At 46.1% G+C, this 15,631-nt stretch overlaps 1 protein-coding gene across 7 annotated transcripts in view; it reads right to left on the bottom strand.

Moving 5' to 3' along the window:
* Positions 1–15,631, bottom strand: part of lama2 (laminin, alpha 2) — a 152,671-nt gene that overhangs the window by 108,471 nt on the left and 28,569 nt on the right. For all 7 annotated transcript variants that reach the window (XM_046298275.1, XM_046298277.1, XM_046298276.1 and 4 more), the window contains exons 3-11: positions 14,826–14,938; positions 6,891–7,133; positions 5,239–5,418; positions 4,578–4,667; positions 4,218–4,335; positions 3,716–3,894; positions 3,408–3,507; positions 3,128–3,288; positions 1,005–1,145 (exon numbers count right to left, since the gene is read on the bottom strand). In XM_046298275.1, coding sequence (XP_046154231.1) covers positions 1,005–1,145; positions 3,128–3,288; positions 3,408–3,507; positions 3,716–3,894; positions 4,218–4,335; positions 4,578–4,667; positions 5,239–5,418; positions 6,891–7,133; positions 14,826–14,938 — 1,325 coding nt within the window. The remainder of the gene's footprint in view (positions 1–1,004; positions 1,146–3,127; positions 3,289–3,407; positions 3,508–3,715; positions 3,895–4,217; positions 4,336–4,577; positions 4,668–5,238; positions 5,419–6,890; positions 7,134–14,825; positions 14,939–15,631) is intronic.

The following is a 15,631-nucleotide window of genomic DNA, read 5'->3' as shown; positions in this document are numbered from 1 at the left end:
CATTAGGATGGAGAGAGGTACAGAGAGGTACAGAGAGGGACGGGTCATTAGGATGGAAAGATGTACAGAGAGGTACATGTTCATTAAGGCCCAGGCTGATTAACCTTTCCTCTGATAATGTCCCACTTTGGTCTTAATATGACTTATTCCTTTGTGTCATATAGGTTGAAAATGGTCTTCTCCACAAACAGATTAGACCTCACACACACACGCACACACACACGCACACACGCACGCACACACACACGCACACACACACACGCACACACGCACGCACGCATGCACACACCATGTCCTCTATCTTCCATCAGACACATGGTCGCACACACACACATGGCCAAGTACACACACGCAAACGCACGTCCTCAAACCATCCCCCCCACACCACCCTCACCACAAATAGTGGTTAAAGAATGGTGGTTTGATGGGAGAACTCAAGGTCAGGTTAATTGCGTAGACAGATGTGTGGCTGTCTGTCACATGCAGTATCCCACCGTAGATCAGGCCCTATAATCCAGTGACCGGTCTGCCTCCACTGCCCCCTCCTCTCTACCTCCCCCGCCTGTCTATATCGCCACCCTACCCACCACCCTGTTACCCACAATCACCCTCCGCAGATCATTAACCTCTGACCCTCGCCAACCTCATCCTGCCAACATGTCAGAGTGTGTGGGATTTACGGCTGTGTGTGTGTGTGTGTGTGTGTGTGTGTGTGTGTGTGTGTGTGTGTGTGTGTGTGTGTGTGTGTGTGTGTGTGTGTGTGTGTGTGTGTGTGTGTGTGTGTGTGTGTGTGTGTGTGTGTGCGTGTGTGTGTGTGTGTGTGCGTGTGTGTGGCTCTGCCTCCTCCACCACTGCACCCTGTCATCAGCCCAGCCATCAGCACCCTGTTTTAATAAGGCCGGCCCGTAGAGGGTTAACTCTGCAGCACAGCGCCAGGCAAGAGGCACTAATGAGTTGTGTTTGTGGGGGAAAATGAGAGAGTGAGGCCTGGCGTAGTCTCTTACATTATGGTATGTCCAGTGGGAATCGGAGCAGTCACTCGCCACGCCGAAACAGTAGCACTCCTCACAGCCGTGGAGACGCTCGCCCAGGAGATGATAGAAACCCAGTTTGCAGCGGTCGCAGTTCTCCCCCTCTACGTTTTCCTGGAACACACACACACACACACACACACACACACACACACACACACACACACACACACACACACACACACACACACACACACACACACACACACACAAACACACACACAAAGACACACCCAGACACACACCCAGACACACCCAGACACACCCAGACACACCCAGACACACCCAGACACCCAGACACACCAGACACACCCAGACACCCAGACACACACACACACACACACACACACACACACACACACACACACACACACACACACACACACACACACACACACACACACACACACACACACACACACACAAACAAACACACACACAAAGACACACCCAGACACACATACAAAGACACACCCAGACACACCCAGACACACACACACACACACACACAGACACACCCAGACACACACACACACACACACACACACACACACACACACACACACACACACACACACACACACACACACACACACACACACACACACACACACACACACACACACACACACACACACACACACACACACACACCCACCCAGACACAGAGCATCTGGATGAGAAGGATGTGCTATACAGGCACTCACACACTGTGACAGCCCACACACCCCTGGGACAGACGTTCCCTCTCTCCCAAGATCACATACTACAAGCAGAAGTAGAGAAAAGTCATTAAACAATAAGCTAAGCGATGCCAGAAACATTCTACAAAGTATGACCACACATTGAGGGGTAACTCTTCGAACAAACATCACATGTACCAACTGGTAGCGATTATTGTCTGGTTGAATATTGGATTATTAAACATGCACAGATAGATAAACACTTGGCAAAATCAACATTTTATATGCCATCATCCCTGAGCTTCGGCTAACGAACCGCAATGCACATTCATTTGGCATGCCCGCGTAGCCAAGCTAGGTTCCTGTGGTTCTGAGTGGCTAGATACTTTATCTCGCCTGGGGAAAAGAAAGAGGACATGAAAGCATTATGCTTCACAAGGCCAATTCAATTCCCCTGTTGTTTCTCACCGTGTCTGTGTATTGTAAACAGTGACTTCGTGTCTCATAGTCAACCACTAATAGAAATTGCGTTGCCATTCTGGAATTGTGCCACTTTCTCTTGTAATGTCATTTACAAATGTTATATTCCACCTACATTGGCTGGCTGCCTGCACAAAGCTATCACTGCTTGGGCACTGTCAAATGGGAACTGGCACACCCCAAATTACATGATTTCTGAGGTAGGGATTTTCCAATAATTTAATTGGTAGAAACTGGTTAGCGTGTCTTTGTTTAAACCTCTACAGAATATGACCGAGAAAAAAACACGATAAGGTATATGAGACATTTTTTCAAGACGCTATCAAGGGAAACAAAATGAGGCACTTGAGAAATGATTAGCTATCCTAAATGTTACATTGAACCAGTGCTCTCCTGGGGCCATTTCTCTAACTGGAGAAAGTGATGATGTGTTCGTTAGATACCAACTGTCTTTCTCTGCCTGTGCACTTAAGTTGGAGAAAAGTTTCAGTAGCGTCTGACTCACTAAGAGACAGAAGGAAATGCAATGTTTGACTGCACATCATCCCCACAGCTCAATAATTAGACGAAGAGAGCAAAGTTCCCCGCTTCTCCTTGACATCCCTGCGGTCAGACAGTATAATTGGCTAGTGAAAGGGTGAGTTTGCCCAGGATAGGACATATGTGAGACATGAGTGTGCACAATAGCAGCGGCGGAAGTAGCCGGCTAATTTGAACAACAAATGACAAGTCACATTTTCTACGGGAGCAATTAAGAGAGAAGAACTCGAGGCCACTCGGAGCGGTTGGCCCTACGAGGGTCGTGAAGCGTCGCGGCTGATGTGTCCACCCCTGACACCGAATGGATTGGTTCTGGTGGTGTGGGAGGAGAGGGAGAAGGGAGGATAGAGATACAGGGAGGAGGAGAAGGAGAAGGAGGAGAGCGTGACCTACCTTGCAGACACAGGGCAGCAGGCACGGATCCTTGTTTCGGCTTCCGTCTAGACTGCAGCTACAGCGGATACAGTTGGGGTAGCCGCTGTAGCCAAAGGTACACCTGTCACACTGCTGTCCCCCGTAACCCTGCTTACAGTGGCAGGATCCAGCCGTGAGGTCTGTAGGACCAGACAGGAGGAGAGACGCAGGCTTTAGCACTAAACAGGGAGACCGGGGGTGGGGGGGGGGGCATATGACAGCTAGATCAGCGGAGGGGGGAGAACAGAGAGGAGCATACCTCCTACAGCCTGGGACTGGTCTGGAACGCATGCTGGGGACAGAGAACCTTCTGGGTCACAGGAACAGGGCTGACACGGGTCGGAGTCCTCTGGACTCAACTGAAGGGAAGAGGAGAGATGGAGACCCTGACAAGCCGTCTTTGCTATTGGGAACATAGTGTATCATGATAGGGCCCAGAGTATTTCCTGCTCAGGCCAGGAAAAACTCATGGCCCTAGTCACGATACAAAGCTATAGATATGGAGTCACTATTGATTATTCACTTCTTGGCTCCTAGTCAACTGGACTATACAGTCCTGGTACATACCCCAGTGGCTCTGTAGTAGCTATCAGCACAGGTCTGGCAGTTGACTCCGGCTGTGTTCCTGGTGCACCCTACACACACCCTTCCCCCTACGTACTCCCCCTGGGAGTTCAGGCTCTGTTTGTTGCCTGCCACTGTCTGGTTGAAGTAACACTCCTCAGATTTCCCATGGCAGTTACACTCTGTAGACGGCATCAAATCAAATCAAAGGAAAGATCCAGTAAACAAATGGAATTATCACAGTACGTCAAGTGGGAAAAAAAGAACTGTATTAAAAACATTGTTTTAGCGCTGTTTACCAGGTGTCTCTCAAGTTGAGGTCCATAAGTTTTTTTAAAAATTTAACAGACATTTTTTTTCCTCCATCAAGTTTACATAACATCAAAATAAGGTAGCAAGATAAAACCAAATCACATAACATAGGATCATACTAAACAATTCAATATAAAATTGGCAGTCGTATGTGCAGTATGTATTGCTGTGTTGTATCACTGTGTGATCTTACTCTCACAGACGTGGCGAGTGAGGAAGGTCCCAGCCATCCAGGGTTTCTGGTTGTATCCGGGGCAACAGCGGTCACAGCTCTCCCCACACGTGTTGTGTTCACACTCACAGCTGAATTTCTGACAGGGGATGAAATTACGCCACGTTACAGTGTCATCGTCGCTCAAGGGACGACTCAGATCTTTTCACCCAAGAAACAACTGGAGCGCACTTCAAACGAGGGCCCCGGGTCAAAGAGTATCACGTCTCCCTTCTGGAGTTACAATCAAATGAGAAAATGAACTGTGCCCAGGGAGAGAAAATCTATCTCACAATGTAGAGAAGGGGTCATGGATGGAGACTTGTAGGTTGATTGACATACCTTGGTCTGGTTGTTCAGAGGACAGGCTTTAGCATGGCCATAGCAGATACACATCCCTCCAACTGAGATGTCTTTGATAGAGTAGTAATACTGCGGAGGGGAAAAAAACACACAAAAAACACATAGGAGACAGCAACAAGTGGAGAGAAATGGAGAGGAGTATTTCAACCATCAGACACTGGCTACTTCTACAAAAAAATACATCACAGTCTAGTTTATTCAAAGACACTTATTTCTCAGCGAGGGAGAGCCAATTTCATCCACAATTTCATCATTTAAGTCCCTTTTGTATGACTAAATTGAGCAGTATTTTATAAACGAAAAATTCCTTCGCTCAAAATAAACCCTGCAATCTGTCCGGTAATTATGCGTCACACAGAAGCTCGCTGGGTGACTGATAGTGTAGGCCAATGTCAACACATGATGAGGTGGACGTTGCTCAGAAAGGAACAGATTTCTTAATTATAGACATTTTTAATTAAGACCCATCTGTCTGGTGAGCGCAATGTAATCAACGTGCCGCACGGCCATTTGACTGATTCGGAAAAGGGTGGTGGGTAAGAAAATGAATACGGTCGGTCGTGGCTCACAGATGGAATACATGAGGCTATATGAAGGTCGATGGTAATGCGTAGCCACCGACATGTTGGGTCGTTCTTACCCGCCGGGTCACGATGGGGTCAACATCGCGGGGGTCGTTGAAGGCCAGGGTCATGAGGTCAGCGTTGAGAGTTCTGATTCGCTGGAACTGCAGGCGGATGTAGCGTGCGGAGGTGAAGTTCAGTAAAGTCGGGGAGGGGTCATCAGCGCTCGGCCTTCCATTGATCAGAGAGGTGTGGATCTGTGCCCCGGGTGCAAATTGAGACAAAGCACCGAATGGTACAGATTCTTAGTAATTGATTGATACATTCAAAAAGACGCCAAGTCTGTTATAAAGTAAAAGGGAGATATTTAATGACCCCTGTTCAATACTGTATTTAACAAAGACTCAATTCAATCTCTACACAGACAATCCATTAAAAAACAGCACCATTGCAACATTCAGAGCACACCACTGCTGAGGTAAGAAGACAACACATTAATGGACCTGGAAAAAAAAAAATGTGGCTGCAGCTGTGAAGGGTTAACCGTGTCTGCCTGCTAATTAAGGCGGTGTGGTTAGCTTGGCTGTTTTTGAAGAAGTCAGAGAGAGTGACATTTCAATATGAGATCTGCGATGTGTTGACACCGGCCTACGACTCACTTAGGATTTCGCTGTGATCACGCTTCCTGTCACAACCTAAAAGGAGCCGGCTGACAAGAGCTCCTAGGGGGGCCTGGGCGGGGTGGGTGGGGGAGGACGGGGGCTCTGGGGGTTAGGTGGAGGAAGGAGGAGGGGGGAGGGTGCTAGAGAACTGAGTTATGTAGGTGATAATGCAGTATGAACTGGCTCGACGGTGGTGCTGTGGACTGGACTGGTTAATTACCGTCAGAGAGAGCACACTGCAATCGGCTCTCACAATTAAAAGGAGTTGCTCCGATTCACAACGGATCAAGGCAGTGTCGCTGTCCTTTGTGGAGTGTGTGTGGGTGGGTTGATTTCTGTGTGTGTGTGTGTGTGTGTGTGTGTGTGTGTGTGTGTGTGTGTGTGTGTGTGTGTGTGTGTGTGTGTGTGTGTGTGTGTGTGTGTGTGTGTGTGTGTGTGTGTGTGTGTGTGTGTGTGTGTGTGTGTGTGTGGGTGGGTTGATTTCTGTGTGTGTGTGCGTGTGTTTCTTCTTTGTGTGAAGTAGACTTTCTTTATTCCAAATCCTCAATGAAAACAAACATGGAAAAAAGCATTTCTTGACATCAACAAAGCACACCATGAAATCAAATGTGGTACGTGCCTAGACTGTATGCCTAACTCCTAAACAAGATGTCCACTATTAGGGCAACTGTGCTCACCACAACTTTAATTAGGTCCATTTGATTGTGAGCAGCTGGTGAGTGATTTCAAAGCTGACTCATGTAATTGAACTAAACCACCAGGGCACTTAAATACTACTGTAGCTGGCAATCAAGTCAGCAGCAAATGGCTTCAATACATTGCCCATTAAAGCAAGTGAATGAAAGTGCTGGTGGTCTTATTTCATGTGGGCCATGGGTGAATCTAATATATTATCGTGAAATGGAATCCACGTATTTACGTTGTGCATTTGAATTGAAATTGGATTTCAGTTTGAAGTGTTCAACAAACAATCACATCTACCATAGAAACAAGTCCCTGTAGCTGTTGCGCCACAGCGGACCCCTACAACCTTTCAGTGACCCTACCCGGACCCCCTGACCCCTCACCTCTCCATTCTCCAGGGGTTGGATTTTGGAGTAGAAAGAGGTGCAGATGACCTCGTCGTCGCGTGTGTAGGATGGCGGTCCGGTGCGGGGAAGGATGTTGAAGCGAGTGAGGCACTCTGTGTCTGTGATGGCATAGTACTGCCAGGGGGTAAAGGTCACCCCATCCAGGGAACGCTCCAGCACCCAGTTACCTGGCCTGGGGGAGTTGGCAGCCTTCAGAATCATATAGGCTATCTGGAACACCTGGTAGGGCAGAAACAAGAGTGTTACAGCAGTCTATTTCAGATATAACTCAGGAGCTTAGCTTACAATAAGAAACTGAATCTTGACAGTCCTCCCTTTGGGTCTTGTGAAGTAATATAAGAAGTTTCATATTCAGGTTAAGGAAACACTTTCGATAGACACCGTGACACGTTCATAGACAAGGGTAAGTCAGATCGGTGAGGTTTGATGGGAAAACCGGAGACACTAAAATAACGAATCCTGTCAGGGAGCAGGGTCAAGGTTGTGCCTCAGGTGTTTGTCATTACGAAATCTCCACTCCTGTACAAGATTCACTGCAATATGGAGTCTCTTCTTTGAAGTTTCCAATGAAACAGCACATGTATTCCCATGCTTCAGTCTTTTCAGCTATTCAGCATTGGAGTACCTGAGGGCAGATCAGCTTTGGCTGTCTCTGTATGTAGCAGGACAGAGATAAAGTTGCATCTACAGTACTATACCCTCGAAGGCCAGATTTGAATTTCACCAAGCCGTAAATACAACACTTTGACAGCTCCTCGAGAAAGACAATGAGCACAGGGGCAAGGCAACATTCCACCTTGCATGACAACAACACAGGGGCAAGGCAACATTCCACCTTGCTTGACAACAACACAGGGGCAAGGCAACATTCCACCTTGCTTGACAACAACACAGGGGCAAGGCAACATTCCACCTTGCTTGACAACAACACAGGGGCAAGGCAACATTCCACCTTGCTTGACAACAACACAGGGGCAAGGCAACATTCCACCTTGCTTGACAACAACACAGGGGCAAGGCAACATTCCACCTTGCTTGACAACAACACAGGGGCAAGGCAACATTCCACCTTGCTTGACAACAACACAGGGGCAAGGCAACATTCCACCTTGCTTGACAACAACACAGGGGCAAGGCAACATTCCACCTTGCTTGACAACAACACAGGGGCAAGGCAACATTCCACCTTGCTTGACAACAACACAGGGGCAAGGCAACATTCCACCTTGCTTGACAACAACACAGGGGCAAGGCAACATTCCACCTTGCTTGACAACAACACAGGGGCAAGGCAACATTCCACCTTGCTTGACAACAACACAGGGGCAAGGCAACATTCCACCTTGCTTGACAACAACACAGGGGCAAGGCAACATTCCACCTTGCTTGACAACAACACAGGGGCAAGGCAACATTCCACCTTGCTTGACAACAACACAGGGGCAAGGCAACATTCCACCTTGCTTGACAACAACACAGGGCAAAGCAACATTCCACCTTGCTTGACAACAACACAGGGGCAAGGCAACATTCCACCTTGCTTGACAACAACACAGGGGCAAGGCAACATTCCACCTTGCTTGACAACAACACAGGGGCAAGGCAACATTCCACCTTGCTTGACAACAACACAGGGGCAAGGCAACATTCCACCTTGCTTGACAACAACACAGGGGCAAGGCAACATTCCACCTTGCTTGAGAACAACACAGGGGCAAGGCAACATTCCACCTTGCTTGACAACAACACAGGGGCAAGGCAACATTCCACCTTGCTTGACAACAACACAGGGGCAAGGCAACATTCCACCTTGCTTGACAACAACACAGGGGCAAGGCAACATTCCACCTTGCTTGACAACAACACAGGGGCAAGGCAACATTCCACCTTGCTTGACAACAACACAGGGGCAAGGCAACATTCCACCTTGCTTGACAACAACACAGGGGCAAGGCAACATTCCACCTTGCTTGACAACAACACAGGGGCAAGGCAACATTCCACCTTGCTTGACAACAACACAGGGGCAAGGCAACATTCCACCTTGCTTGACAACAACACAGGGGCAAGGCAACATTCCACCTTGCTTGACAACAACACAGGGGCAAGGCAACATTCCACCTTGCTTGACAACAACAACAAACAAAAAAAACTTCTTCAACTTCTTCAAGTTAATGTCTCCCATCCTGGGAGAATGACTCAACATCAAAAATGACTCACAGTTTGCCTCTTTCATCTACAGTAGATAACGGTGTAACGTTTCAACGTTTACAATAGAGAGAGCGCCACTCAACCCAGCATTCATCCCTTTCACTGAAACCCAATAGGATTCTGCCCAGGTAGCAGGGGAAATCTCAACAAAGCCTCTTTGTTTCCTTGATTCAGATGAAGCAGGAAGAAAGGAAGGCTGGTGGATGTTGTCCTCACACAGCATAAGGGGTATGTAGGGGGGATGTTTACCTAAATATGATGATTCAAGTGTAGATTGGAGTCCGGAGGGAAAGGGAAAAGAGAGCTCTTCAGTGCTCGACATGTGTTTGCAGGGCAGAGCGTGACCTGGTAACCACGGTCCCGAGTATTGGAGTCGCGACCTGACCATGTGGATTCCAGGCCAGGGACAGTTTAGAGCTAGAAGTCCAATGACATCAGTGGCAATAGTCTCAACGCCTGCTCTGCTGTGATTCTGTGTCCCTAGTGGCTAAGCTCTAAGTTCTGGGTCATTTTAAAAACGGATAAAAATTGCCAGATATATTTGTTTGTTGGGATATATTTGTTTGTTTGCACATATTTCTTTGTGTTTGTTTTGATCAAAGTTAAGTCAGAAGAGATTTGCTGTTCCTAAAGAATCCGCGGTCGGCTATAAAGAATATGAATGTAGAGCACAAGTCGGACATGACAAGGTGAGAGCACTTAGTGTGTAAGGTAGCAAAGGAAAAGTTCCACTTGGAAAACAACAAAATAGAAAGGCCAAGGCCTGGGTTCAGTGATAGATAACCTGTAAACATCAACCATTTAAATTGCTCTGCCGAATTAAAGCACAGAACTTTGATAACCTACCTACCTACGCTCAATCATCTATTTTCCACGTATCACAGGAAGTGATAAAGAATCTCCGTCAAACACTCTCTTTAATTACTTTGAAATAAGGCCCATGACTCCAGATAATTCGAGAGGCAATATCTATAGGTCAATTTTTGTTTTTTTTAAATCCACAACTATGTAGGCTAACTCTCTGAGCTCCAACTATAGATAAAGCCAGGTCACATCACTGTCCTTCTCAACTGGAGGCTGAGGTGCCAGAGCTCTATGGTGTGGGCTTTGATTTGTGTGCCCTAAAGTGTTGAGAATAATCCATGCGGTATGTCGACTGACACCCGCTTCATATTATATTTCACACTAAGTCGAGCGCCACTCACTGACAAACACCTCCATGTCTATGAATAGCATACCAAGCTAAAGTATCTGGCATGTATGTCATTAATCATCAGCTGTCATATAGAATCTAATTCAAACATGCTCAAATGTCCTGTATATGAACAACACGCTTTTTTCTCTGACTTAGACATGTAGCATGATCAAAGTAGTAAAGTCTATGTGGGGCGTCTCATTTCCCATAGTATTTATGTTCCTGTTCAGATCCCCCTCTGTGTCTGTGCTAAAGTCTTGGGAGCATTGTACTAATAACTGATTGGACCACGTCAGTCAAACTGGGAAAAAATGATTTACAATTTTCGGTCCCATCAAAAAGTGGCCAAGAAACACATGCACGCAGACACGGACACGGACACGGACACACACACACACACACACACACACACACACACACACACACACACACACACACACACACACACACACACACACACACACACACACACACACACACACACACACACACACACACACACACACACACACACTGCCCCCTCCGGCAGGTAGCCTACTGGTTAGTGCGTTGGGCCAGTAACTGAAAGGTGGCTGGATTGAATCCCCGAGCTGACAAGGTAAAAATCTGTCGTTCTGCTCTTGAGCAAGGCAGTGAACCCTCTATTCCCCCAGGCGCACGAAGACGTGGATGTCGATCAAGGCAGCCCCCCCGCACCTCTCTGATACAGAGGGGTTGGGTTCAATGCGAAAGACACATTTCAGTTGAATACATTCAGTTGTACAACTTGACTAGGTATCCCCCTTTCCCTTTCCCATCAGTGTCAGTCATTATTCCGATTTCCACTCCATTAGGAGCTCCCGGATAACGGGGGGGGGGGTAGAGCACTGATGTCACGGGCGATAACAATATGTTCACACACATCATCGACAGCGCCAACAGCACAGACTCATTTATCGCAGGAGACGACAGCAAGCACAGTGACTGGCCGCCAGGGGAAAGCGCCTGAATGGAGCGCAAATAGGATTCCATTTTAAAGGGCACTGATGGCGAGAACACTTTGCATACAGGGCCATGGGCAAAGCTATCTCAACCATGAGGGAGGGTGTGACAGAACTTAATAGGTAATTGTTCCTTCCCACTGTGCTTCCAAGCTACTGCGTAGCACTTTGTGACAAATGTTGTTGTTAAAAAGACCATAAAGGCTAAATACAAATAGTGTAGTTTGTTCGCTGTTCACTGTCAGCGTCAGTATACATCAATTCAATTATTCTCAATGCATTTCTACTGCATACAACTACTGATTAATTGTTCTTCATGGTGAAATAGCAATATTATAACCTTGGTATATAACCCTCAATATGCCATTACATCTAATTAGTCGAACAGATGGTTTGGCTGAACAAAAAAAAAAGAAGCAATTTCCAAGATGTGTTATCTCTGGAATTGTTTACTGTTCATGTTGTAAGAGAGACATCAATATACCATTTTTTACTTAAAACCAAACTCCCTAATCTGCCAAACAGTTTGAGCTGGGACAATGTGTGTAGCTAAAGTAATTCCATCACCACGGTGACAGGCCGGATAGAGATGAGTGATGGGCCAGTTCACATTAGCATGGAAAAAATGGCTGCCTAGGCACTTCTCGGTGTCAGATTTAAAACGCTAATTAAACACAGGAAGGTATGATTTATGAACGCTTGATGACCTCAGTGAGACTCTGTCTGCATACTTACCACTGAGATACAGTATTTGGGTCACTTTCACATGTTTATTATGTACAGTACATTAAATAAATTAAATATAAGCTATACTTTTTTTTTTAGCTATTACAAATTCAGTCTTTGCTTGATGCTTACAGTCTTAGAAAAAAAGGGTTCCGAAAGAGTTCTTTGGCTGTCCCCATAGGAGAACCATTTATAGTTCCAGTTAAAAACTGTCAGGATTTGGCCAGGGTTGTTCCGGTTTTTGGTCACTAGATGCCCCCATTGTGCCTTTTGACCTTTTGTTTTCCCTTGATCCCCATTATTATTTGCACCTGTGCCTCATTTCCCCTGATTGTATTTAAACCCTTTGTTTTCCTCTGTTCTTTGCTCTGTGTTTGTATGTTAGCACCCAGCCCTAGTACTCTGAGAACTCTTGTTGATCCCGGTGGACTCTCTTGTGGAATTCTGTTTTTTGTTCTTGTTTGTTTGTTTTTTGAGTATCTTTTGAGGCTTTTTGTGCTTTACCTTCCACCTTGTGGATTGACCTTTTTTGTCTTGGAGGATTACCTTTGTTCTTGTAGGATTCCTTTTGAGGTTGTGGAGTTACATGTTTTCCTGAAGAACTTCACTTTTTACTTCATTAAATACACTGTCTCAAGTACTGCTGTGTCTGCCTCATCTTCTAGGTTCTGCCGACTGTTTGTGGCTCAGTTGGTTAAGTGACTGTTTCTCACTCCGGAGACCCGGGTTCATAACCGGGTCCTGACAAAAACCTTTTGGTTCCAGGTAGAACCCTTGTGGGTTCTACCTGTAACCATAAAGGGGTCTTCAAAGGGTTCTCCTAGGGGGACAGCCAAAGAACCCTTTCGGGTTCTAGATAGCACCTTTTTTCTAAGAGTGTATTCCTGGTTGAATAACCAATGATGGGCTCACTGAACTGGAGCCAGCGAGGAGATAAAAAAAGAAAAAAATATTGATCCCCTTCATCCCTCTTGGATTTTTTAATTTATTCCAGTGTCCCAACTTTGTATCATTGTATATTTAATTCAGCAGTGTGAGTGACATGGTCATTAATTCCGGATTGACCCTGCTCTGGTCTCCTGTGTAATATGACAGGCTGATATTAATGAAGGAGATGTGCTTGCATCTCTATTTCCTGGAAGGGAGAGACCGACACAGACTGGAACCCTTCGCCTGGGTCTACAGAGAGCCACCCTCTGAACCTAAGCATAATAACTCAGGGACAAACTCCCCATGAATCACCAGCCGCGGAGGCCCTAGGAGCGGAGCCACGTCTTCACGTTCACCCTTGATCATATCCGAGGCCTTGGGAGGAAGCTGAGTTACTGTACCACCTACGAAACCAATCACAATCTAGCCTCAGGATCCCCTCTTCCTTGATTCCTCTCTCCCTCTTCCACCCTCACATACACACACACACACACACACACACACATTCACGCACGCCGCCAGCTCTTGAACCCAGAACCCACAGAGACCCAACACATTGCTGAACTTTATTAACAGCGAGTCTCCATTGGGTTGAATCATTTCCTGTTGTAGGTCAATAGTAGAGGAGTCATTACAGATGCTCTGATAGTCAGAGATATCAGGTGTACCATGCTGATACGAGGCAGTACAGTCTCCTACAGAACACACATGCTTGAAGGAGGAAGTCAGCAGTCCAGACACCCTCTCAAATGGGCCAATTTAAATAGTGCTTTGTGGGCATAAATGCAACTACCTTCATGCTACGGTTCCTCTAGGGTTAATCTCAAATTGTTCTAAGGATGGCTGCACTCTTCTCACTGCAACGGAGATATTATATTGAGCAAGTGAGCAAAGTGAAAAAAAATATCAATTTTAGAAAGTAATAGCTACAGTGTCAGTGCCCAAGAAAAGATTTGTATGAAACTTTTTCTTTCTCAGAAATTGACAGAGGGAACAAAACTGATGTTGGTGAGAAGCAGTAGTACATTTCATCTGGTGGGATGCAGTAGTACAATTCTTCTGGTAGGATGCAGTAGTACAATTCCTCTGGTAGGATGCAGTAGTACATTCCTCTGGTAGGATGCAGTAGTACAATTCCTCTGGTGGGAAGCAGTAGTACAATTCCTCTGGTAGGATGCAGTAGTACAATTCTTCTGGTAGGATGCAGTAGTACAATTCCTCTGGTAGGATGCAGTAGTACATTCCTCTGGTAGGATGCAGTAGTACAATTCCTCTGGTGGGAAGCAGTAGTACAATTCCTCTGGTAGGATGCAGTAGTACAATTCCTCTGGTAGGATGCAGTAGTACATTCCTCTGGTAGGATGCAGTAATACAATTTCTCTGGTAGGATGCAGTAGTACAATTCATCTGGTAGGATGCAGTAGTACATTTCATCTGGTAGGATGCAGTAGTGAAATCCATAACAGTCTTTTCAGACAGTTCAAGACAGAGGTCAACTACAACCCTCCTCCAAGTCAGGCCACCTGTGCATCTCACATGACGAATTACACATAATATCTCATAGCAAGTCTTCAGCCAGCATATTTACACACACTCTTTCCAAACCAGACTAAACAAACGTGTGAGAATGTGAAACCCCAGACAAGTGTCACATCAGGCTGCCAAGTGCATTACACTGTTGACCGGGGCTTGGCTGCGAGTGGCTTTAAAGTTCCAATGGGGTTTACAGTTAGCCTGGTCCCAGATCTGTTTGTGCTGTCTTGCCATCTCTTATGATTATTATGATGCCAGGCAACAAACACAGGAGTTGGCTATACACCACAAACAGATCTGGGACCAGGCTAGTTTAGTATCACCCTCATCTCCTACCTGCTGTAAGTCCAGAGTGACTGTGACGTAATGGTAGTCCATGCCGTTCTTAATGCTGGGGCTCTGCCACCATCTGTTAGTTCCATCGATGGCATATTCAATCGGGTGGCGCTCTAGGAATAAAAATGAAATGAAAGAAAGCATTATGCTTCAGGAGATAAGCAGTGTTTGAAGATAGGAGATATGAGTTGCATGTGACTGCTGGATATCAGATGATTGAGCACTGTCAATATCTCACTGATCATCCCTAAAGCCAACACCTCATTTGGCCGCCTTTCGTTCCAGTACTCTGCTGCCTGTGACTGGAACGAATTGCAAAAATCGCTGAAGTTGGAGACTTTTATCTCCCTCACCAACTTCAAACATCAGCTATCTGAGCAGCTAACCGATCGCTGCAGCTGTACATAGTCTATTGGTAAATAGCCCACCCATTTTCACCTACCTCATCCCCATACTGTTTTTATTTATTTACTTTTCTGCTCTTTTGCACACCAATATCTCTACCTGTACATGATCATCTGATCATTTATCACTCCAGTGTTAATCTGCTAAATTGTAATTATTCGCCTACCCCCTCATGCCTTTTGCACACATTGTATATAGACTCCCCTTTTTTTCTACTGTGTTATTGACTTGTTAATTGTTTACTCCATGTGTAACTCGGTGTTGTCTGTTCACACTGCTATGCTTTATCTTGGCCAGGTCGCAGTTGCAAATGAGAACTTGTTCTCAACTAGCCTACCTGGTTAAATAAAGGTGAAATAAAATAAAATTAAAATTAAAATCATAGGCTACTTATTTCCGGA

This window comes from Oncorhynchus gorbuscha, linkage group LG14 (genome assembly GCF_021184085.1).
Source record: "Oncorhynchus gorbuscha isolate QuinsamMale2020 ecotype Even-year linkage group LG14, OgorEven_v1.0, whole genome shotgun sequence".
Lineage (NCBI taxonomy): Eukaryota > Metazoa > Chordata > Actinopteri > Salmoniformes > Salmonidae > Oncorhynchus > Oncorhynchus gorbuscha.
The sequence above is the reverse complement of the archived record's forward strand: the minus strand, read 5'-3'. Positions and strand labels throughout refer to the sequence as shown.